Source organism: Gastrolobium bilobum, unplaced genomic scaffold (assembly GCF_033153095.1).
Source record: "Gastrolobium bilobum isolate Gb01-03AN ecotype WA unplaced genomic scaffold, APGP_CSIRO_Gbil_v1 utg1247, whole genome shotgun sequence".
Classification (NCBI taxonomy): Eukaryota; Viridiplantae; Streptophyta; class Magnoliopsida; order Fabales; family Fabaceae; genus Gastrolobium; species Gastrolobium bilobum.
In genome coordinates this window covers 20,434-47,126 of record NW_026899347.1, presented here as the reverse complement: position 1 = coordinate 47,126, position 26,693 = coordinate 20,434, and the positions used below count along the sequence as shown (strand labels likewise).

At 35.4% G+C, this 26,693-nt stretch overlaps 1 protein-coding gene across 1 annotated transcript in view; it reads left to right on the top strand.

Moving 5' to 3' along the window:
* LOC133289786 (membrane-bound transcription factor site-2 protease homolog) overlaps nt 1-12,819 on the top strand; it is a 28,405-nt gene extending 15,586 nt beyond the window's left edge. The window contains exons 7-10 of the mRNA XM_061487786.1: nt 6,147-6,227; nt 6,326-6,790; nt 6,914-7,231; nt 12,545-12,819. Of these exons, the coding sequence (XP_061343770.1) occupies nt 6,147-6,227; nt 6,326-6,790; nt 6,914-7,231; nt 12,545-12,694 (1,014 nt within the window). The 3' untranslated portion in view covers nt 12,695-12,819. The remainder of the gene's footprint in view (nt 1-6,146; nt 6,228-6,325; nt 6,791-6,913; nt 7,232-12,544) is intronic.
* Nucleotides 12,820-26,693: the final 13,874 nt, after the last annotated feature.

Here is a 26,693-nt window from a genome sequence, read left to right as displayed (position 1 = left end):
GGGTTTTTTTTGTGTGGCGGGGGGGGGGGGGGGGGGGGGGAGGGGGAGAGAAAGGAGTGTATGGGGCATGCTGATTGTATTGGGCGGTTTCTGGGATATCAAAGCCTCTTGAAAGCTTTGAAAGTTCGAACTATCATTTTCCTTTCTGTTCTTCTGTAGTTACAATGTCTATTACTGATATCCCACTAATATTAGGGATATTAATACAAAATACACACATTTCTGTTTTGATCCTCACACGATATCTATTCAATTCTTCTCAATTGGCCTTTTCCTTCCATGACCTTTCTAGTACATTTCAATTGCCTTGTTCCGTCGAGGGCAATTCACACCATCACCATCTAGCTTCTTGTTTGTGATTTTTGCATTATATGGAATTAATTCTGCCAGTACTGAAGAAGAGGTAGCATCACATGCCTAAAAAAATTGGTTTACAATGGAAGAAGATGTGTGGCAAAGCAGGCCACGAAATTATATGGATTCCAAAGATTTTTGAGCACTGATGCCATGTCAGTCATCTATGTTTCTGATGATTACATTGCAAGAAGTTCACTTAAAGTAGGAGGTACAAGCTGAGCCAAGAGGAAAATACTAAACTACTTTCACTCCCTATGCCACTGTTAATTGCTATGATTAAGGGTCAGTGATATCTACACCATAACTACAGATTAAGCCTCTCAAACATGGAAATATCCCCTCCTATACTTGGAAATAATCTTACGTATTCAGATTCTAACATATTCTCTAAAGTGCACTGTCATACAACTAACTCTTCGATAAACTTAAGCTGTTAGTTGAAGGCACATGAATGATTTTTATATTTATATTTTTAACATGGCCCCTCATGTAAGAGTCTTATGGGCTTGAAGAGTGAATAATGCACAGACTCACCTATCTTGTGCTAAGAAATTCCACAATTTTTTGTTAAAAGAATCGGGGCGGTAAGGATCCAACTCTAGAGCACTTGGTCATAGAGGCTTTGATGTTATGTCATGCAACTAATTTTCCCAAAAGCTTAAGTTGTCAAGTGAAGACACATAAAAGGTTTTTTTTATATATTTTTGAAGAAAAAGAAGACGTGTTTTGTCTGAATAATACTTTCTTGATTCATTGAGAGACCCAATGGGTCCTTTTTATGCAACCTCCAACTACATCAATAAATATACAACTACCAACTACATCAATAAATACTATCTAGAATATTCTACATATTCTACACTCCCCCTCAAGTTGGGAGATATATATTGATCATTCCCAACTTGCTGATCAAATTCTCATAGGTCGGCTTAAGTAATCCTTTGGTGAGGATATCTGCCGTCTGTTCCTTAGTAGGTATATATGTTAAGCATACACTACCGTCTTCTAACTTCTCTTTGATAAAGTGACGATCAACTTCCACATGTTTTGTTCTGTCATGATGAATAGGATTTTGAGCAATGTTGACAGCAAACTTATTATCACAATATAATCTGATAGGTAGGGAATAAGAGATCTTCAACTCCTTCAGAAGCCTTCGTAACCAAATTCCTTCACAAATACCATGGGCTTTAGAGCCCGAAATTCCGCTTTTGCACTGCTTCTTGCAATAACAGCTTGTTTCTTACTTCTCCAGGTCACAAGGTTTTCCTAGACATAAGTACAATATCCTGAAGTAGATCTTCGGTCCATTGCAGAGCCAGCCCAGTCTGCATCTGTATAGATTTCAATCATCCTTTTGTGCCCCTTTTTAAAGAAAATTCCTCGACCAGGGGTATTTTTGAGGTATTTGAGAATTCTATAAACAACACTAAGGTGTTTTTCCTTAGGAGAATGCATGAATTGGCTAACCATGCTTACAACAAAAGCAATATCAGGACGAGTGTGAAACAAATAGATTAATTTCCCCACTAGTCTCTTGTACTGCTCCCTATCAACATCTTCCCCGTCCTCAACTCCCATCTTGATATTAGCTTCAATTGGAGTCTCTGCTACCCAAGCATACCTGTTTCTTGCAACAGGTCTAGAATGTATTTTTTCTGAGTTAAAGAAATTCCTTCCTTACTCCGAGCAATTTTCATGCCATGGAAATATTTGAGAGATCCAAGATCTTTTAGTTCAAACTGGTCAGCTGAACATTTTTTTAAAGAGGTTATCTCCTCGCTATCATTACCAGTGACAATTATGTCATCAACATAAACGATCAGAATAGCAATTCTTCCTTTGTCGGAGTGTTTAAAAAATAAAGTGTGATCAGTCTGAGCTTGGGTGAACCCTTTTCCCTTAACAGCTTGAGTAAATTTCCCAAACCATTTTCTGGGAGATTGTTTAAGTCCATAGAGAGACTTCTGCAACTTGCACACAGAACCATCCCCTTTTTCTAAACCAGGAGGTGGATCCATGTAAACTTCCTCATGTAGATCACCATTCAAGAAGGCATTCTTAACATCTAACTGTTGCAATGGCCAATCAAGGTTGGCGGCAAGAGATAGCTGAATGCGGATAGTGTTAAGTTTGGCAACAAGAGCAAATGTCTCCTGATAATCTATCCCATGAGTCTGAGTAAATCCCTTAGCAACTAATCTGGCCTTATACCTATTGATGCTTTTGTCTGCATTGAATTTTATTGTGAACACCCACTTGCAACCAACAGTTTTTTTTCCTTTAGGTAATGTCACAAACTCCCATGTTCCATTTTTTGTAAGTGCATCCATTTCTTCTAATACTGCATTCCTCCATTTTGGGTCATCAAGTGCTTCTTGGATATTTTTGGGTATCCTGGTACTATCTAACATAGTGTTGAAAGCACGAAAACCTGGAGACAACTTTTCATATAAGATATAATAGGAAATAGGATGAGCAGTGCAAGATCTAGTACCTTTCCGAAGAGCAATAGGCATATCAATGTTGGTTGTACTAGTACATTCAAGTGGGTTGCTGGAACTAGGACTCGAGTCAGGATCCTGGCAGTCTAGAGTATCTTCATGTGTTTTGCGTCTGCTGTAAAATATTCCCCATTTACCAGGAGGATCACAAGGAGGATCATTAGATTCAGGTATAGTTGCTCCCCCTGTTTCCTTCCCAATAACTCCCCCTGTTTCCAAAGGCCAAGGTAAGACAACAACATCATTTGGTTTCCCAGGCTTATCTTCATCCATACCAATACCAATAGACTCCCCCTGAAGAGAAGTCGGGGAAAAAAATGATTGTGTCTCATAAAAGGTAACATCCATGGAAACAAAAACCTTACGGAGAGAAGGTGAGTAACACTTATAACCTTTTTGATTAGGGGAATATCCTATGAAGACACATCTAACAGATTTAGGGTCAAGTTTGGACCTGTGATGTGGAGGAATATGCACAAAAACCACACAGCCAAATATTCTGGGAGGAAGAGAAGAAACAACACTGAAAGAGGGAAAACATTTAGTAAGACAAGATAAAGGAGAATGAAAATTTAGTACCCGAGAAGACCATTTTGTTAAGGGGTGTTAGGACAAGAACTTTGATGAATAATTCCATGCTGGTTTAGGTAATCTCTAAGAACAGAATTAAAATATTCAGTAGCATTGTTTGTTCGCAGAATTTTGATAGAGGTCTAGAATTGAGTTTGAATCATAGCATGAAAGTTTTTAAAGGTGGATGCCGCATCAGACTTATCTTTCAAGAGGTATACCCAACATACTCTAGAATGATCATCAATAAAAGTAATAAACCAACGAGCACCCGAGACATTTTTTTCATGAGCAGGTCCCCAAATATCACTATGAATCAATGTAAAGGGAGAAGATTCATGATATTTTTTAGGATAATAAGTGGCACGAGAATGCTTTGCAAGCTGACAAATATCACAAAGAAGGGAACTTGGCTTTTTATTGATGAACAAGTTCGAGAATAACTTCTGAAGATAGACAAAATTTGGGTGTCCTAACCTACGATGCCATAACAAAACATCATTACAGTCATCTGATAAACATAGAGTGGTTCGAAAAAATCCTCTTTTCACAAGGATCCTTTTTAAAATAGTAGAGCCCTTCTTCCTCTCTAGCACTGCCAATCATCGTCCCCGAGTCCTGTTCCTGAAAGGTACAAGCATTTGCAGAGAACTTAGCAACACAATGCAACTCAGCAGTAAGTTTGCTAATTGAGATGAGGTTACAGGTAAGAGAGGGAACATGAAGGACTGAATTCAAAATAATATGCTCAGAAAGTTTAATGGATCCCTTCCCCGCAATAGTGGAGAAATTCCCATCAGCTGTTCTTATTCGTGACAGGTGATAGTAAGGGGTATAGGAGAAAAATAAGGTTGCATTACCTCTTATGTGATCAGAGGCCCCTGAATATAGGATCCAACGATTACTAAGTTCAACATGGAATGCCATACCTTTTTAAGCAACATGACTAGTTGCCTCGGCAGGTTGAGATATCAGTTTCTGAAATTGCTCATACTGGGCCTTAGAGAGGAAAACACCATCAAGGTTTGAAGCGACATGAGACACCTCCCCTTTATCTTCGGAAGATACTTGATTAGCACGATTCTTGTTCTGTCCTTTTGGTTTCCAGTTTGGTGGTTTTCCATGAGTCTCCCAACATTTTTCACGGGTGTGACCACCCTTATTGCAATGAGAACACCAACGGTCAGAACGTTTTGAGTCCCCAGAAGGACGAACAATATTCTTTGCTATAAGGGCAGACCCATCAAAGGACTTAGAGTCGTTATCACCCAACATTACTTTTCGGCGAAGCTCCTCCCTTTGTACTTCAGAAAAAGCAGTAGCAAGGGAAGGTAATGGGTTTTGCCCCAAAATTCTTCCACAAACATCATCTAGATCAGAATTAAGGCCAACAAGAAAATCATAGAGACGCCTTTTCTCTATATAATTTTTGAACCTTGCATTAGCTTCTAAACCTTGAAGGTAGACGCTTTATCATAAAGATCCAACTCTTGCCACAGTGTTTTTAGAGCAAAGAAGTATTCAGTAACAGTCATCCCTCGGCGTAATTCTTTCACCTTGGTATTGAGATCAAAAGCCTGAGATGCATTGCCCAGGTCAGAGTAATATTCTTTAACAGTTTCCCAAATTTCTTGAGCTGTATCAAGAAATAAATAAGTTTGACTGATATCTGGTTCCATAGAATTAGTCAGCCATGTCATGACTAAAGCATTTTCAATCACCCAAGCATCATAACCAGGTTCACGTTCTGTTGGTTTTACCTTTTTCCCGTCGAGATACCCCATCTTCCCTTTAGCCTGGATAAACAACTTAACAGATTGACACCATTGCACATAGTTCCTACCGTTTAAACGGTGACTGGTGATCTTTATTGCTGGGTTGTCTCCAGAAGACGAAGAGTTGGGAAGGGGTGAGGTTCCAGACGAAATTTCAGAATTTCCAGCATCCATGGCTTTCTAACAGGTACCCAGAAAAAAGTTCCTCCAAATACGATTTTGACCCTCAAAACAAGAAGAGGGTTGGCCGCAGTGAAACAGTAATTGCTACAGTGATGAACAGTACTGCTACAGTGATGAACAATACTGCTACGGGTCTTCTGTGGGCTGGCTCAGAATTTTGTTCTGAACCTAATGGTGGCCTTGGTTTCGTGGTTGGAGGTGTCTAGGTAAGGATTCTGGCTTGGGCAATGGTTAGAACGAAAAAAAGGAATAGGAAAATGACTTAAAAATAAATCAGAACGGGGAAGAGACTGGAATATAACCAGCTCTTGATACCATGAAGAAAAAGAAGAAGTAGAAGTAGTGTTTTGTCTGAATAATACTTTCTTGATTCATTGAGAGACCCAATGGGTCCTTTTTATATTAAGTACATCCAACTACCTCAATTACTTTAATAAATATGCAACCTCCAACTACATCAATAAATATACAACTACCAACTACATCAATAAATACTATCTAGAATATTCTACATATTCTACAATTTTTAACGTGCACCCTGCACTTTAGAGAATAATGTGCAGTTGACTTTTGAGAGAAATTCATCTTGTATAATGTAATTAAGTGCTGTAAGATTGATTTTGTTTTGCACAGGAGTCAGTAGATCCTAAGTTTCTATCCCTATATATGTATGTATATCTATGCATATTTACGTGTATATGCATGTATGTATATTTTTAGTTTTAAACTTTTAAATGATATAGAAACCTTTTTCTAGTGTTGTGCAGCTTGTGGATTGGCATTATTCCTTTTGCCCTTGCTCTTGTTTCCCTTTTACAGCAGTGGTCATAATCCCATGGTACCTATCGTAGATCATTTTAGTTTTATCATATTTTTTGTGTACATATCATCTTTCTTATTGTATGTGTGGTGGCTAAATGCCTATATGGGAGACAGGTTTTGGATGTACCCCCAACCTCACCTTTGTCTAGTTATTTAGCTCCTGGTGATCTTATTCTCTCAGTGGATAATGTACCCATCAGAAATGCACAAGAGTGGTTGAAGCTTAATACATTGACATATAACATCAAGCTTAATAGCGTAAATATTTCCCAGCACACTGCAGATTTGGGGGTTGTGAATAAAATGAAGGGTTATTGTGTCCCTAGTTTTATGATGGAAGAAAGCAAAGTTACTGAATTGCTGGAAAATCAACACGCTTGCCCCAGTGAACTTACTGCCTTTGTAAAAGTTATATGCTCTGCTAATATGACACTGGATGATGGTCAGAGCAAAACTGATATTTCAAACAAGGGATGGAATATGTACTGCTTAAACGCTAAAGATGTTGTCAAACTTAAGAAGTGTGGTGATGACTGGGGGCTTGCTACAACAAAGGGAAGTGGCTGTGCGTGCTCTCAGGTAGACAATTGTCTGAATGTTTAACCTTTCTAATTTATGTTCACTCTCTTGCTTTCACGTTGTACTCAGGACATTAAGTAAAGTTATTATAGCTACTGAATTTTCTTTTGATATTTTTTGCAGGATGAGTTTTGTTTGGCTCCAGTTCAGGAGCCTGGATTGGTATGGGTTGAGATCACTTATTCAAGTCCTCATGAATGTTCGTTTCATGAACGAAACAGGTTTCCTGTTTCTGAAACTTCTGGCCTTAAGAAAACTAATTGTGGTGGGACTTTTATTTTTGTCGGTGATCTCATCTCCATGGCACATTCAATTCAGCTAACATCATATCAGCCTCGCTGGGGACTAAAAGTTGCTACATATTTTCCAAACTCACTGGAAAGGATTTTAATATGGACATTCCATGTCTCTCTAGCTCTGGCTCTTCTCAATAGTTTGCCGGTAAGTGATGAACATTTTCTTGCTTATGTTAGGAATTGCCTTATATCAAGCATTTGTTCTGTGTTTCCGTATTACAAGCAGAAATTGTCCATAAATATAGAGTTGAATAGAACAAACTGAAATATTATTAATCTAATGTGTAACAATGGGTACATATTTATAGACAAGCTAAAGGACCCAAATGAGTAAACCCAAATTCTAAAATACAATTTGACTCATAAAGAAAACAATTTGACTAATAAAGGAAACAAATCAATACAGATATTTTCTATATTCACAACACTCCCCCTAAAGCTGAGAAATGAATATTTATCATTCTCAGCTTGCTAATAAGTTCTTGAAATTTGTTGGTGGGAAGCCCTTTGATTAGAACACCAACTAGTTGACGATTAGAGGGAATGTAAGTAATCAGTCCGCTGTTTAGGTTTTTCTTAATGGCAGTCAATCTCTATGTATTTTGTTTGGTCATGTTGAATTGGATTTTGTGCTATACAAATGGCAGACTTATTGTCACAAAACAGCTTCATAGGTTCTTCATACTTTACTCTGAGATCATCTAGAATAATCTTCAGCCATAATAGTTCACAGATGCCCGGATTCGTAGCTCGGAACTCTGCCTCTGGACTTGATCGAGCAACCGTATTCTGCTTCTTACTCCTTCGTGACACTAGGTTACCACATAGAAACATGCAATATCCAGAAGTTGAACGTCGATCAGTTACAAATCCTACGTAGTCCTTATCAGTCTAAACTTCTAGGGGTATGCTTCCTCCTTTGTGAAATAATAACCCTATCCCAGGAGTAGCCTTGAGGTACTGAAGAATTCTCTCTATGGATGCAAGTGTCTTTCCCTTGGATCATGCATGAATTGACTAACTATGGTAACAACATAGACCAGATCCGGTCTATATGGGCCAAATAGATTAGTCGTCCCACCAATCGTTGATATTGTGCTTTGTCAATTGGGGGGATTTCCTCCTCATTCCCCAACTTGTGATTTTGTTCAATAGGGGTGCTAGTGGCTTTACACCCAAGCTTTCCAGCCTCTTTCAAAAGATCAAGTGCATATTTGCACTGAAAAATAAAAACACTTTGCTTGGAATAGGCTACCTCAATTTCTAGGAAATATCTCAGCTTCCCAAGGTCTTTGATTTCAAATTCGACAATTAATCTCTCATGCAATAGTTATCTCTCAATTGGATTATCACTTATTACAATGATATCATTTAGATAAACAAGAACATTTAGTTTCCCTTGCCGGGTATGTTTGAAAAATAAGGTATGATCTCCTTGACTCTGCTTATATCCAAACGATGTCATGACGTTAGTAAACCTTCCAATCCAAGCTCAAGGAGATTGTTTTAAGCCTTATAGGGCCTTTTTCCATCTACAGACTTTGTCTCCCCCAGTCATAGAGTCAAAACTTGCGGGAATCTCCATGTAAACTTCCAATTAACCAGTGAGGAATGCATTCTTCACATCATATTGATTCAACTCCCAGTTGAAGTAAGCAACAAGAGACAACAAAATCCTCACTATGTTCATTTTGACTACTGGAGCAAATGTCTCTTGATAATCAATGTCATAGGTTCCCCGTTGCTACTAATCTTGCCTTGTACCTATTTACGAGTACCATCGAAACGATATTTTAGGGTATAGACCTATCTTCAAACTTCACCCCACTGCCTTTTTTTCGCTTAGCCTATCAACAATTTCCCATATCTTATTTTTCTCCAATGCTTTCATTTATTCATGCATGACTTGAACCCAATTCTCATATTTCAAGGCTTCTTTCATTGATGTGGGAATTGTGATAGAGTCAAGAGCTGAAATGAAACTTTCATGTTGTATAAAAAGGTTTTTAGATGAGACATATTGGGAAACAGGGTGTTGGGTAAAGGATCTTCTTCCTTTTCTTAAGGCAATTGGTAAGTCATCAGAAATAGAAATGTTAGTGTCAAGTTCGAAATAGGGATAATTGTGTTTTCAGTATTTATCAGTGGTTCAGGCGTTGGCGGTAGCTGCTAGGGTAGAGTGAGGTCTTTCTTTCTTTGATATAGCAACTTAGGTGTCCCTGCCTTCTTTAGTTTGTGCTTTGGTAGGCTGCCAAGGCTCATGTCTTTGTCATATGTTGAATCTTGCTCATCATGCGATACAATCATAAGCTCTGAGGCAGACTGGGAATGTAAGGGCTCTATGGTAGACGGAGAAGGTAAAGGCAAAGGAGAAAGCTTAGGCTCAAAAGACTTGGTCGAAACTTCCAAGTTACTCTCCCCTGAAGGTGAGGACGAGGATAGAATGACTCATCTACATGAAAGGTAACATCCATGGAAACGAAACTTACGACTTTGAGGGTGATAACATTTGTATCCCTTTTTATCTGGAGTATAACCTAAGAAGATACATTTAATATCCTGAGGATCCAACTTCAGCTTACTTCGGTTTTGTTTAAGAATATGGACAAAGGCCACACACCTAAAACTCGAGATTATAGGCTTTGCTGGATAGGAATAGAAGGGAAAAAGGAATTCATAACATTCAGAAGACTTATAGAACTAAGAACCCGGGATTGGAGTCGTTGATCCAATAAGCCGCAGTTAACACAGCCTCTCCTCAATAAGAGCTGGAAACAAAAGTCTGGAAAAGTAAGGCTCGTGTAACTTCGAGCAAGTGATGGTTCATTCTTTTAGTAACCCATTTTGTTAAGAAGTATCAACACGTGAGCTAATGAATCATGCATTTGTCTTTAACAAATTGTGATAGGTGTTGGTTGAAGTACTCAGTTCCATTATAAGACCGTAATCGTTGAAGACATTTACCAAATTGTGTTTAAATCATGTGATAGAATTGAACAAATTAGATTGGCACCTCTGACTTGTCGCGCATAAAAAATATGCATGTTATTCGAGTACAATCATCGTTAAAAGTGACAAACTGTCTTGCCCCAGAGATATTACTTATTTTTTGGGGAACCTAAACATCATAATGAATAAGATCAAAAGATTCAATACTTTTTATTGCAGTATAAGGAAAGGAAACATGATGTTTTGCCAGTTCACACACTTCACGATGAAAAGACTCAACAAACTGACTCTTAAAGAAAGAAGAAAACGTTTTCCAAAAAAGAAAAAAAGAAAGAAAGAAGAAAACATATTTCTAAGCAAACTAAATGGTGGATGCCTTAGACGCTTGTGGTGAAGCCTGACTGTAGATGATAATGACTCCAGTCATTAGTGACTGCTCTCAAGTTTTATTCGCTGCATCTTCTGGAAAGAGATAGTACAACCCACCCTGCTCCTTACCTACTCCAATTGTCCTCCTCGTGGTGAGAACACTGAGTGGGAAAGAAGGTTAATGCACAATTCATATTAGTGGTAAGTTTATGTGCAGAGGCAAGATTAATGGAGAGCTTGGGAACATGAAAAATATTTTTAAAGGTATGTGGAAGGTTGTATTAAGTCACCAAAACCCGCAACTGATGTATGTGATCCATTAGCGACAAATATAGTACAAATAACAAAAGTAGGTTGATAAGAGAAAAAAATCCAAAAGGCATGTTATATGATTAGTTGCATCAGAATTGTCAACCTTTGACCTTTTGGAATCAGTGCAAGAAGCAAGAAAAGATTGAGCACATGATTTCTTACCAGTCATAGCTAGGGAACAAGTGTCAGGAGTTTTACTAAGAGTATCCATAAGGGTCAAAAGCCACCCCAGCTCCTCCCGGCTAAGAGCAGGAATATCGTCAGTTACCTGTGAAGCTTCCCCGCTTCTAGGGATGTCAAATTAGCCTGTCCGCGCGGGGCTGCCTTGCAAGATTTTCTAAAACTTGTCTCTTTCCATGGAGACAATTGGAAATATCTCTGGTGTGACCAAACTTCTTACAATAGGTGCACCAATGACCTTTTTTACTGGACTTGGAAGGATCCGAAGTGGTGGTCTCAGAGAAAGAGCCATTTGTAGTAGACCTAGACAAGATCAGAGCCAAACCTTCAGTAGGCTCAACATCCATCATAACACCCCTGCGACTTTCTTCACTTCTAACAATATGAAATAACTTATGAAAGAGATGGTAAGTTTTCCTTACCTAGTACCTGGACTCGAATATCATCATATTCTGAGTTAAGCCCATAGAGAAAATCAAAAGATTCGATCTCGTTCAACAAAGGATGCCAGGGTGGCAGAGTCTTCGCTAAATTTCATCTTTAAATTTTGATACTGGTCTAGCTCTATCCACATGCTATTCAGAATGCCATAACATTCTCTTACCAAAAGAGAGCCCTTTCTAGTAGAGAAAATTTGGTTTTTTCACTTATAACAGGTTATGTCCTTTTTCATGGAATGTCTTTTGAAGTTCTTCCCATATCTTAAATGTAGAGGGCAAGAGCATATAATGTCGGCTCACCTTAGGAGTCATGGAATTCCACAACCAAGTCATGATAAGAGAATCTTCATCATCCCACTCCTCAAAATTAGGGTTTATTTTGGCAGGGACAAGTCCTTCAATGTGGGTCAGGTTATGACGTCCTTTGAGAATAGTTCGAACTAATTGAGACGAAGACAGGTAATTTTTTCCCATGAGAGGGTATGTCTGAGGCAACATCATGAGATCATTGGGGCTAAGCAGCATGACCATGGCAGTTTTTTTGGAACGGTATAGCCAGTTTGGGTCAAAGTTATCAAATGCGAATTGCGGCATGTTGCGGCCAACCCCGAAAAACGCTATAGCGTTATAGCGGGTTGTGGTTGCGGAAATAGCAGAATAGATATATAACATAAATAATGACAAAAAGAAACATTTTTTAAAGGCAGAGATAACATAAGTGATAGAGAGAGATGCAGATAGACTAAAAAACCCTTTAGGGAGAAAAGTTGACTATAGATTAGTAGATCAGAGAACAATCTGAGTCAGTTCACTTCCATTTCATGTTACTAGTAACAAAACTCTGAAGGCATACATTCATGTCTCAATAATATCAAATCTTCCATGAGTAAATACTTTTTTTTGGCCTAGGATGTCGTATACTTAGCTGAAAAAGGTCCGGTGGAAGGGGTTGCAACTCTTGCATTGTATCAATCTCCTTAATTTACATGTTGACACTTAAAGAAACTGTGATTTAGTTTGTTTTATGCCTTGCAAATTGAAATTTAAAGAAATGATTTGGTTTGTTTATGCCTTACAAACTTCTATTGTTAATGGAGTGACAAAGATGTGGAACGTTTGTGAAAACCTTTTGTTGTATCAATTCTCATAAGAGAATATGCTTATTGTTGCTATTGTTGAATTTCCTCTAATCATGGTGATATTGTCAGGTGCATTTTCTGGATGGTGAATCCATTTTAGATGCAACTTTATCCCACTTTACTTCGTTAAGCCCAAGGAAGAGGAAGAAGGTTCTTAGATTATGCCTCCTTGGTGGGTTACTTATTACTATTATTGGCTTTATCAAGGAACTCCTTTAATTGTTTTTTGATATCATCATTTTCTTTTTATTTTTTATTTTTTTAAATGAGTATGGGAACAGCTCAACTCCTTGAACGAAAACTGAATGTTCAAAATTTTGGTTGTAAACTAGTAGGAATTAACTTCACACACACGGGGTAAAAATTAACACTTAATAAAATGTGATTTTGATTGATCCAATATTTGAATGATTAAGTAAATATATATGATAAGAATGGTCACCAAGTAAGAAGAACAATATGTATTGTTATTGATAATGGTGAATCAGAGGGGATTCACTCGAAACAGAAGAATCATAGACGCAGAGAAGTTACAGACAACAGATTACAGACTCCAAACCAGAACCTACAAGGTGGGTATGCCTATTCCAATCTCAGTGCCCAATGGTCCCAAGTTCCCAATCATTCCAAAATCCCCTTCCAATTGTTGTCCCCCTCCTTTTATTCACACCCCTCTCCCTTTCATAGACATTAACCTCTTAACCACCTTAATTAATTAAAGGTGACTCGGCTATTCTAACATCATCATTAGCAATGTGGTCGTAACCCTTTATGCTTTCTCCTTCCAATTTAACCACCTTGTAGGGCAAAATATAATTTCGTCCTTATTTTAAATGTGTAACAGAAAACATTTAATGGTTTTAAAGTCTTTTTTGGATTTAACCCTAACTTACTCCCTTACTCCCTTTTCTCTCTGTCTCTTGTGCATCTCCCCCCCTCTCCTTCTCTCATTGTTATCTTTGCTTTGCCTCTCTCGCTTTGTGCTCCAAGCTCTTTTCCTAAATAAATTACTCCTATGTAAAATATTTTAAACCTAGTTTGGCTTATTAGACTAGTACAAGCTAAATTATAGGTTTGTTTTGGCTTGCTTTTAAAAAATGTAAGGCTTGGTCCGGTCTATCAAGCCTATTAAGCCTTCAAAAATGACATATTGCACTCTATAAATCATAGGTTATGATTGCTATACTTTTGCATGTTTAAATTGATGGAAAGTTGATGTAGTACAATAGTTGAAGCCGCATCACAAAATATTGACAATTTAACTATGTTGTTAGTAATCGAAAACAAAATATAATAAGGATACGTGAGACTTAATTAAATTTCATAACAAAGAAACATATTCACTCATTCATGTATTACATACTCACACTCGACCTAAAAGAAAATTGTGATGATGGAAAAAGTAAAAAAAGTTAGATAATAAATTGTTTAGCAACGCCATTGAAACTTCATTAAGAGATTCAAATTTTGTTAATTTTTTTGCTTTATCCATAACTCATCGAAGGGTAGTAGTCTAGGAGGAGGGTTAGAGAAGTTAAAAAATAATAAAATATTATTTTATTATAAATATGCAAGCTAGATCTAAAGACTTGTATGCCAGACTTTTTAAAATAGGCTTGTGACTTAATTTCTAATTTTTTTTTTTAATAAGTCCAAGCTTATACTATTTTTAAAATGGATTAGGCCAAGCCCAACCAAAGACGGGTCAAGTAATTGGCCTTTGATAAGTTATCTAACCTGTTTACACCCCTATTTGTCGGTCTTCTTTTTCAAAATAAAATTTGCAAGGTTGTTAGTAGTAATTTCTTAAGCTACTAATTTGTTGACTCACTACTATCCAACACTCAGCTTGGACCATAAGGTTAACAAAACCAAGATTAACCAATGAACTAAGAAAGTAAGAAGAATTAAATATATTTATTTTACTTTGTCTTAATTATGGATACTGATGTAATTTGGTAATTATCACTATAATATATATAGTAATGTAGGATATAGCTATTAGGGTATTGATATATCCTTTAAGCAGCCAATTGGATTTATATTCTAGGGTAAGGGTGGGTAATTATTTATCGATTTCCAAGCCAAACACAAAGGGTTTGGGTTAGTTCTTTAGTACCTTTATCCAGTGGCGGACTCAAAAAATTACATGACGGGGAGTGAAAATTTATATTACTATTATGAAAAGGTAATGTTAATTTTGGTTGGATGATCATGCTAAGAATACAAAAATACCTATTAAGAAGAACATAATAAAATTACAGAATTTTTGGCCAATTTTTTGGTTGGAATGTCAATTTTTTATTTCCGGTGACAGTGGTCCACTGCACTCTCTATTTCAATGAGGAACTAGCTTAAGACCTTATATTTTGTTTGTAAGATCAACTTTTTTATTATTTACCTTCATGTCTTTTGGTGTTATAATTGCACTTTTTTTGATTTCTTTATAATCTTATTTTCTTCCTTAGCTGTTATTTAGCAGAAGACATAGTAGCATTTAGTCCTTATTTGTTGCATTTAGTCCCAACTAATAATTGATAACTATTATTGACTTTTTTTCTTTGCCAACAAAATCAAAACTTAAATACTCTTATCTTGAGTTCTGACATGATAATCTGTACAAATTTTTAATAATTATAAAAAAAGAGTCAACATAATACCCCAGCTCTATATGTATATCAGAGAGGAATAGAGTCAACCAAAGCTCAAATAAAGTCTACAAGATAATATCATTCATTGAAATATCTTTAAACCACCATCAAGACCATGGTTGGTACTAATTGTCACCTAAAATAAATATATTATTTTATTTTATTTTTAAGAATTAAATAGGTCAGCTTACAAGGCTTTAAGCCAGACTTGACAAAATTGAGCTACGGCCTATTTGTTAAAAATGTTTTTTTATAAGCCTAAGCCTAAGCCTACTTTACTTTTCAATGTAGGCCGGACTAGGCCAGACTCAATGTAGGCCGGGTTGTACGCTAGGTCAGGCCAGCCTGACCCATTGACACTACTACTTAGGAGAATAAACCCTCCTAACTGCTAGTCCATGTTTAGATCAATTTCTGAGGCCCATTCAGATAGTGGGTTTAGAACATATGAGTTTAACACACCGGCTTTTTCTATCTATGAATATAGTGTTATTCTTTTACTTGATTGGACGGATTGCTAGCACATCCTCGTAAGTTTGTTTCTTGCATTCTTATACAATAGGGAAAAGGTTCGATTACTATTTACTAGTATGAATTGAGATTAAGAAAAACAAAAATGCAGAGATCTTATTTCCAACGTTGAATTGATCTATATAACCATGTAATATCATAGCCATTTTTCTTGAGTCCTGCAATATATATGATTATCATAGCCATTAAAAAACCACAGTATAACCAGTTGCTTAGGCCCATTCTTGGTTGGATTTGCCCATGCTTAACAGGAAAATGATTTCAACTTTCACCTTTTGTCTATAACAAAGAATTTTCATGACTTTAACATCGTGAATCATTTTGTTGTGCTAAATTAGTAGCATCTATTTCTTTGTCATTGCTTATTTTAATTAGTCATTTATGTATATCAAGAGAAAGAAGTCGGATATTGTAATAATCAATTATGGTTACTACCAATCAATTTCACCGTTAGATCAATTATGTTAATCCAACGATTATATTTATTTTCATCTTTGTATGGTTATGATTCTCCATATTTAATACTTTATATTTTTTCACCTTTGTATGGTTATAATTTTTCATATTTAATGTTTTCACATTAAATATGGGGTCATCATTAAATATGGAAAATCATAACCACACAAAGATAAAAATAAATATAACCGTTGAATCAACATAATCGATCTAATGGTGAAATTGATTGGTAGTAATATTGGTAGTAAACCTGATTGGTTGTTACAATATCCTACCCCCAATAGAAAATACTTAATTTGTTTCATACAAATATTGCCGTAGTACCCAATTTCTCAATTTTTATTTATTTTTTAAAACTTGGATTTTTTGCTTCTTCAATAATATAATAAATTTTTTGGCTACTTTAAAGTGAGATACACTTTAGAAGATAAATTGTGGAGTTATAACTATTAATTAAATATCAACTATTCAAATTATGATAAAATACATACACATATAAAACAAATTATAAAGTTATTAAAATTCAATCCCTTGATTTTCAATCAATATATATTCTTGTTTATTTCACTCTCTCAAGTACAATTCCCACTTTTTTTTTTTTTTTTTTTTGATAACACACAATTCCCACTTTATAATGAATAGAATGTACTTAAAAAGTTCTTGGCTATCAGAGTGTAAAGAGGCGGAAATAAATTCTTTCATGTAAAAATAATAATAATATAATCACATGAGAAGATCACAACCATATAAATGTGAATTAACGGTTATTATTTTGTAACTACATATTTCAATATTTTCTTTCTCTCTTCTTTTATTACCATTGTTCCACTTTTGTATGATTATAATTCTCCACATTACCGTGTCATTTTTTTTTCTTATATAGTAAAAGTATCTTTGATTTTTTTTTTTTTGGGGTGGGGGGCATTAATTTTTCGTCAACCGTCATGTGCTGTCCTGTGAAGAATGTGTTTGTAACTAAATTAAACAAAAAAATTGCAACTTAAATAAGCAAAAATGCATATAATCGTTTGGATTTATTTATACCAGAAAAATTGATTAATTCAGTTTAATTTTCTTATCTTCAACTTAAGCAAATCAAGCTCAAATATAGTGTCAAAAGATTGTGGGGCAGGTAATTTGCAATCAACCTGCGATGAAATATGGTATTTGATCCATGTGGATCAAGGTCGTTGTTTGATCTATGGACTAGTAGTGTCTATGGAGGAGACAACTGATGGTGGCATATCATTGTGTACAAACAAGCTGCTAGAAGCTAAAATTGAGTATGTGTGTCCACACAATTATAACAATAAGGGGGCGTTTGGTACAGGAGAAATTTTTTTTTTGTCCAGAAATCTCAATTTTCAAAAATATAATTTTTACATTCAGTTTATGATAATATCTGAAATTTAAAATTTACAAAAAATTATTTTCCGAGAAATCCTAAAATAAGCCATGTACCAAACGGCCGGTAAGGGTTAAGGGTTTACATGAAGCATATATGTGAGGCTTAATCTAGTATTCATAGATGGTTTTACCCAAAGGTGAATCAAGTCCACTTCATATGTCCAAAGGGACCTAATACATAGGTTTAGAAAACATAGACTTAGGAATAAAAGCAGAGTTAAAAATATAAATTAGTCGGAGCCATTGAGATGAAATAAAGTAAAAAAACGAAAGGAGAAAGATGTAGAAATTAAATATTAAGGAATTGGGTGACTCGTATATTGAAACGGATCCTATTTTATTTAATATGATGAGGTTATACGAGACAATATCGATTATTTATAGACAAATTAATAATGATGAAAGATGAGAAAGAACATGTTAAAAGAGAGAATAAATAAAAAATAATTATTAATTTATCTATAAACAATAATATATATTTGTAATATAATCATGTTTAATAAAACGATGAGATGAAATATATTTATATACTTGATGAGTACTTTGATTAGAGTTTACTCTGGTCATTGGAGATGATAGTTAAACACATAATCAATCATCTACTTGGTAACAATTACAGCCACGTGTTCCTCCGTTAAAAAGGCGTGATTAACGGTATAGAGAACCATTATCCGAATATCTTTGTTAAACGCAAGGGCGCTCCGGTCTACAATTATTTGTGGGGCTTTTTGACTTGTTATACAGCGTGGTTTCTTTAGGCTAATTTTTGCACCATAGATTCTTTCCTAAAGTTTTATTTATTTATTTTTTCTAAAAAAGAGAGAGAGTTTAAATTAGAGAACATATATCCTCATGCAAAACTACCAGTTTTATTAAGGATTTGAAGTGAGAATACATATCACTCATCAAAAGAGGAAAAATTGATAATCGAATCTAAGACACGATTAGTATGAGCGAAAGATTCAAGTACCTGTGTCATCTCTTATTGGCACTTAAAATATTTTCTAGTGTATTTAAAAAAATTAATTCATTTATATGCTATTTAATATTTCGAAATTCGAACCCAAATAGTCTAAGCCACAGGCACACAAAACAAAACCACTAAATCAATCTTTTTAGATTCTTTTGCAGGATGCTAAATTTCCATCACTCACATGTAAACTTAAAAAAAATTCATAAGAATTATTACAAAAAAAATAAAAAAAATAAATAATTCATAAGAAAAAACAGATTGCATTTATTTAAGGGCATGTGTGATAAAGGAAGATGCATTTATCTGGGGCCCACCACCCCTGCCACAATGAGTAGTTCTGCCTTGGTCAAAAGAATGCTTGAAGCCTTGAATAGAATAGAAGCCTCAAAATATTTCCTGTGACGAGTTCTGATAAAATTGCAGTTACTCTTGGAGCTATCTGAATCTTAAGAGCAACGTGCTTCTGTCTGATAAAAATTGCAAAAACAGAAAAGAAATACCCCTCTTGCAATTGCAAGTGTTCTAAAAATGTTCATGTGCATACTATTAACTAATACTATGCTTTATGTAGTAAGAGACTGAAATGAAAAAATTACATAAAAAAGTAAGAATTAATTAAGAAATGCATATGGGTATAAGTGTATCTAAATGCTTTGTCAATTATAATTTCTCTTAACTCTTACCAAGCACATATAATAGGAAAGTTGTCATGTGATGATTTATAAATAAGAATGTATTTGCATGTGTTCTGTGCTAAGGATAAAGATGTTTAGTCAAGGACTAGTAAATTTATATTGAATCTATGGGCTCTCTCAGGTATCAATGAAGGAGATACTTTCGAAGGTAAGCGTATCACTATGCACGATAAAGTAGCGGCGTAGCCAAGGCGTGATGTGTGTATACAGTAACAACTAACAGAGAGAGTAAATGTCATACATGTAGACTTTACTTCTTATTTATAGAGTTTACTAGTAGGTAGTGGAATTATGAACCTTTGGTGGTTTTTTGGAGGTCCAATGCATTATCCATTGCTTTTGCACTAGGATTAGTATTAATTAAGAAATCTTTTCTTAATTTCCCTTAATTTCCTCTTAGTTGTAGCCCTTCTTGGGCCTTCTAGGTCTTTATGTTATGTCTATAATAGTTGTCCACCATCTTGGTAGTCTTGGTTTTCAGGCTATAATTGATGCCATGTCAGAGGTGGTGGACTTGTCTTATTTCTCCGACAATTGTACTCCGGATTGGAGCCCTTCTTAGCCGACTTAATTGGGTCGGCGATTGCGGCTGTTGTCCCCGAACACGTCCAAGGCCAGACTTGCTGGGTCGAGCTTCTCAACTAGGACCTGACCATGTCCTTGGTTTGTGTTCAGTGCTTTGGATTTTGACTTTGCCAAGTGAGTCTAGACTCTGCTTTCAAATCTGTTATGTTAGATTCCCTTGCTAGGTATCTCCCCTTCAAACTTTTCTGGCCAAGGTCCTAATAGGAATTAGAGGGACTGTTCCTCGTACTCCTTATCAATCCACTTTTCAGAATTTGTGGTCCAGAGTCATGTTAGGCGAGGTCCTTTGGCTTTCCCTCTCTTTCTAATGGTTATGCCTCCACACCTTCCTCCTTTGATTGGAGGGATATGTGTTGGAGTGCGCGTGTTGTAAGAACCCGCCACGTTAAATGGAGATTTTAGAAATTAAATAATAATTAAAAGAGAAATATTAGATGGGAGATTTAATTGTTTGAAATTAAATCACCCTTTTGAGAAAAATTATGAACAGTGCCATTTTGGGGTAAAACTACGAGTAGGCAAATTACCCGAAAACCTAAAGAAAATAAATTGTGATTTTAGGAATATTTAATAATTAGATGATTTAATTAGAAAGAAATTCTAATTATTTAAATTGAATCACTTTTCAGTGAAAAGTTTGGTAAAATGCAAGATGGCAAAAGTACCGGGAACTTAAATATAAAAGTAATTATTATTATTATTCCATTAATGTTATGAAGTTTAAATGAAAAGAAAAATACATAAATTAAATGGAGAGTTGGATGAGTTGGGTGAATGAATAAAGGCCCATTAGGTTAAGTTAACCCATTACTCATTAATCCTAAGACACACCTTTATTCCTACCTCTTTTATCTTTACGAAGGCAACAACTTTCTCTCTCACTGTCATGATTAAAATCTCTTCTTCTCTCTAGGTTTCATCACCTTCTCAAGAAACTAGTTAGAATACCCATCAAGCTTTCATTTTTAATCACTACACCATGAACATCATTTAGAATATTGAGTTTTGAAGAGAAAAACCTCATCTTTAGTGATTTTCGTTTATGATATATGGATTAAAATTGAGGTCTTTCCATTATTGGGAGCTTGAATCATCTTCTCCTACTTGAGTGAAGTTTCTTGGTATGAAAGACATGAACTTTCTTTAGATTTTCATGATAAATGACATTAATTAGGTTAAAGGTTGAGTTTTGAAGTTGTTTATATGTTTAGAACGTGTTGGTATATTGTTTAGATGATAAAACAAACTTGTGAAACCATTGAAAGTTGATTATGCCTTAAAAATTGCGTTTTTCTGCATTCTGGTAATCAATTACCTATCAAAGGGTAATTGATTACCACTTGTTTGGTAATCGATTACCTAGTCTAATTGTAACAACAGTGACATAGTTTTGTAAAATAGCGATATCTTGAGCTACATAGCTCCAAATTGAGAGATGTTTGGACCTATATGAAGCTAACACATAAGGATATAACTCTATAAAATTTTAGATCTATTAGATAAGTCAATTGATGGAAATTTGAATTTTAAACACATGCATAATATATATATAGGGAATTGTTTATCTCATTTAACATGAGATAAACTCATTTTTCTACATTCATATATATAGGAGAGAGGAGAGAGAAAAAGTATAAATGGATCCCATCACTCAATATGCGAGTGTAGGAAAATGAGTTTATCTCATATTAAATGAGAAAACAATTCCCTATATATATATATGTGTGATATGGCACCATCATACTATTCTCTTTTTTATATAATGTATACCTTAAGTGAACTTGGGGCAAAGTGTGACACCCTCCCCTGTATGCATCTAAGGGAGATGTCTGTTAAGCGGATTAGAGTCGTAACAAGTTGAATTAATCACTGAAACTGCATTTTTAAGTCATGAAATACAATCATATAATGAAATCTGGTTGCACCTGAAAAATAGTGAGAAACTTTATAAAATACATTGTTTGCTGAAATAGTAGTTTTCCTGAAAACCTGTCTGTCTTTCAAAAATCACATAAAATCGAGCTTTCAGAATTTTGACATAAATCTTATATAATCAGAAACTAGACATCTGGGGCTTTACGTGCATATAAAGCATATGTCAATTGGAGGTCGGTAGCCCCAGAAACAGAACTCGCAAGGTGCTCGCTAAATCAGTTTCAAAACCAGAATTTAAAATGGACATAAATTATTTTGGCAACTAGTACTAGAATTTCTCAAGTTACAAGCGGAACAGAAAATCCCCAATACAGCAAATTAAAACACCTTTTTCAATAGTAGTCCGTTTCTCAAAATATTACAACAACTTAACATAATCAGCCAACATCCAACAGAAACAGCAAGCAACAGCAAAATTCCCAAAACAGCAGTAGTCTAACAGAATATGTCCAAATCAAATACTTCATCAAATGCTTCTACCTCTCCCTGCAATTTATAAAAATTGAGCCCCAAAAGGGGTGAGAAAAATCCCAGTAGTGTGATAGCAAAACCAGTAATGCAACAATATTAGTCTAGATACAGAATTCCAAAACAGTCGCATCAACAAATAATTAAGGACAGATGCTATCATATAATTAGAGTGCGTACATAATGCCAAAATACTAATCAGAGTGCGTATATAACGCCAGAGTACTAATCAGAATACGTATATAACACCAGAATAATGTACGTTCATAGCACTGCAGTGCACGTACTACTAACTAACACAGTGGATATTCCATTTGGCCCGACAGAGGGGAATTCCAACTGCGACCTATGCGAACTGAGCCACGGTTCCTTCTCCCTGATACCTGAGGGATGCCTATATGATGCATGCTCAGGCATATGCTTACTTATATCAAATATTTCGGTTTCCAAAACTGAATGCATAATGTTGTATGATATGATATGTTTTGCTTCGCACACACATGACAAAATGCAGTTTTATGATGTTCATGATCATGACTAAATATCAGAATCAGAGTACCATATATCTCATGGATTTTTTAATACCAATATCTCGATTAACAAATATATGACAAAATCAGAATCAGAGTACCATATCTCATGGATTTTTAATACCAATATCTCGATTGACAAATACTTCCAAAACAGAATTTCCATTATGTCAAGTCCAAGGGCAGATCACAAACAATATTTAACAGAATACGAATCCACAGGCACATGTGAGCAACAGTTCAAAATTGCATGCACTAGCTAATAGTCACAATAAGCTTCGCCACCAAACACTTACCTTGGAGTGTCCAAATATTAACCAAACCGCACCAGAATAGTCCACATTCTTAGGGGTTTTGCGCACCTAATATACCATTACACCAAATTCGAATTTTATATAATTTTTCCTATAATTCACAAATAATTTCTATGCTTCTAATCCTTGTACCTTAATCGGATTATCATGCTTCAAATGCCAATTATTTTTCTGCCCTTAAAATTGTTCCACTACTCGCTAGCAAATAAAATTTCCCAAGGTTCACAATCGGTTTTCATGGTTTCTAACTTAGATTCAATTTCTGACTTAAGGTTTAGCTTTCCCAATTGTTAACAAAAAAACAAAATTAAAACTTCTTAAACATACATATTCAATTTTGGCTAGTAACTAGGAGTTCATAATTTATTCATTTATCTACCCTTTTCTACAAGGCCTAAGGTGCGTTAGTAAAACCCAAAAGCATGTTGTCCAACTAAGTTTAACACATGCCAAGCCTAATTAATTTGGTTAATCCAAGGAGCAGTCCAACAATATTAAAAGAGAGCTATTTCCAAGCTCACAAGGTTAATCATTACGCTTTACCCATGCAATTTCATGGTTGTTCAAATGAATAGCAACAAGGGAAGGAACGACAGAAAAATATTACATCCTTTAGCATATATACAGCAGCCGAATAGTGAGGTAAAAAAGGGTCAAAAATTTGGTCCTTACTTCGTTGTAGGTAGCTCAACATCCACCACTTAGCCAAGGGAACAATCATCAAGTTTTGCTCTAGACTCCTTACACTCCAATTCCGGAATTTTCAGCTACAAGCAAAGGGAAATTCCTTTAGAGGCCGAAAAGAGTATGATGAAACAAAGATGTAAGGAAGCACCATACTTCCTTGAATTGGGTTGGACCGTGTACAAGGAAAGCAGAAGACTGATGCTGAGCTTTGGTCATGGTTTGCATGCACTGGAAGGCAGAACCAAATCGAACCAGATCATGAGCATGCAAGGAAACTTAATCAGAATCGATCAAGAAGGGAGAACAAGGAAAGAGATAAACATCTTACCTTCTTGCTTGTGGGTGTTCAGCCGAATAGTGGAGAAGAGAACAAAGGAACTTGGGTGAGGCTTCCTCTCTTAAGGGCTCACGGTTTAGGTGAGGTGAGGAAGGGAATGAAAAAGATATGCAAGCTAAGAAGCTTGTAGGTTGGCCGAAGGTGTGGAGAGAGAAGAATGTTAGTTTAAGTGATTAAGTTTGTTGTGCATTCTGAATGAGTGTGCAGAATTCACGTTTGTCTCCTTCACACACGCGCATAGGTAGGGAGAAATGATGCAGTTGAATCCTAGTTTAGACCAAAGGCCAACAAACCAGATTAATTACCCTTGTTGTGCGCATAAGGGACGGAGTGGTGAGAGGAAGATGTGTGTGGTTTTGGACCAATGCAAAGACATGCATTCAGATTTTGACCAATGAAGCAACATGCATTCAAATTTCATTGAGATAAGTTATGGGATTAACTAAAAGTTTGGGCTGACTTAGCTTTCCCCCAAAACATTAGGGCCAAAACCCAAAGGGGTAATGGGGTTCAATTCCCTCTCTTCATGACCATTATCTCATATATTCCATTAATTATTATTTCATATCCCTTCTAAATATTAACTAAGCTTTTTGTATGTTATGATTAATTTAATCCTATCCTTTTAATTAGAACCTCGAGTTCATAAAATATGTTTCACCCCTAATTGCAATTAGAATAATTTGCCTAATAATTATTATTTCATGTACCCACTAGGTAGTAACTAAGGTTTCTACATATAATGTAATTAAAATTCATCCTACCCTAATTGTATATGGAATTCAAATTCAAGACAGGCTTCCATATTCCGAACTGAAAATATATACACCTTCCTAAATTCGCGGGATGTTACACAAAGTGATCCTTCGAGAACCCCAGTTTATTGAGATTGTCATCTCACCCCGTTTGGGGACCATTTTTCAAGTGTTAAGACTTATGGTATGGCTGCATCTTGAGATAAGAGGCCGACTTAGAGATTATAGCATGATATGATACATGCAATGTTGTGATATGTTGTTTATATATTCCTATGAGGCATGATTACCATTAGACATGTTATGTTATGTTTGTGTTCGTGAAGAGCATAGGGGTTGTCTATGCCTCCTTGAACAAGCATGTTTATTTGGTTAGAGAACACATATAGGCTTATGTTATTGAGTATTTGTAGTTGTTCATATGACGTTATGTTATGCTTCATTATGTGATGATAATTTGAGTATATCAAAATTGTATGAATATGGCTAAATAAGGCACCTAGAATTCACGTGTCTAAATTAATGACTAAGTAATGAAAGAAATGTTGTAAATTACCAAAAAATAAGAGAGATTGTATAACGTGAAGCCTATGTAATGGATGACTAGGAAATTAATGAATTTAGTAAAGTGGCATGGAATAAGTAACTTAGTTAATCAATCGCTAAGAAGATATATGATGCCAAAGATGTAAGTAATATGATAACTTAGATAACAAGAAATGTACATTCTAAGTGAGACCTTAAGGTTTATAAGGATCATTCTTATTAACTAAACATAAAGGAATACGTAGAGAAAAGATGTAAGTTTTAAAGAGTTGTCTCTTGGAGGTATAAATCATGAAACCTATCCGTATACGTTTTAAAATAAAGAGTTGTAATGCCGTAATTGGACCTATGTAAATGTGAAGAATGAAGTAGGTATAACGAAGTAATCAATGAGTAAAGGGAGACCTTAAACTTAAGGATATTCTATTGTAAGACATTGATTATGAAATGTGTAAGTAAGCATATATGTAATTTGTAAGTAAGAAAGTTGAATAAATCATGTATAGTGTGCAATTAACTTGACATGCAAGTAATGATTATAATTTAATGAAGAACGGAAAAAGTTTATTCACTTTTTGATATCAAGATAAATAGATAATATAATAATTAGCTTTCGCATTTATGTAATTAAACAAGTTGCGCTTAATACCATAAATAGGGGTGTTAACGGGTCGAGCCGAGCTTTGGTCTTAAAAGGCTAAGCCTGTGTTTAAATGTTTCAGTCTGACCAAGCCTGTTACCTGTTATGAATATAATTATCGGCCTGAGGCCTGTCTTATTTACAAAAAGTAAAAGCCTGTTTAAAAAAATAAGACAACAAAAAATTATCCAAACAGAATATACAATCAACAGCACTAGTAATTCCATAAATATTCATAAATTCATTGTATATCCAAACAGTATAATATAGAACAAAATCATTCAAAAAGTCTGTTTAACCAACAAAATGGGGTAAAATGGATTGAGGAGAAAGAGAGAGGGCTTTTACAAGTAGTATAAAAAATATAAAATAAAAACAAAAATTAATATACTAAGTCAGCCTGAGAGGCTCTAAGGCCGAACTTTTAAATTGGAGCCCGAGACCTTTTTATTAAAATAGCTTTTATACAAGTCCAAACCTGGTTTCAACAACCAATTTTAGACATGTAAGCTTAGGCCTTCATGAGCCGAGCCAAAGGCCACTGGTTCGTTTACCATCCCTAACCATAAAGTAAGATAATATACCGGGTGTAGACGGGGTGTTACACGTGTCATCTTTGCGTCCTGAGTGCATTTATAGGATGCTTCTACACGTCGCTTTCGACTAATTTGTTCCCCTTAAAAAATTGATTTTCCCCTTCCTTTTCAA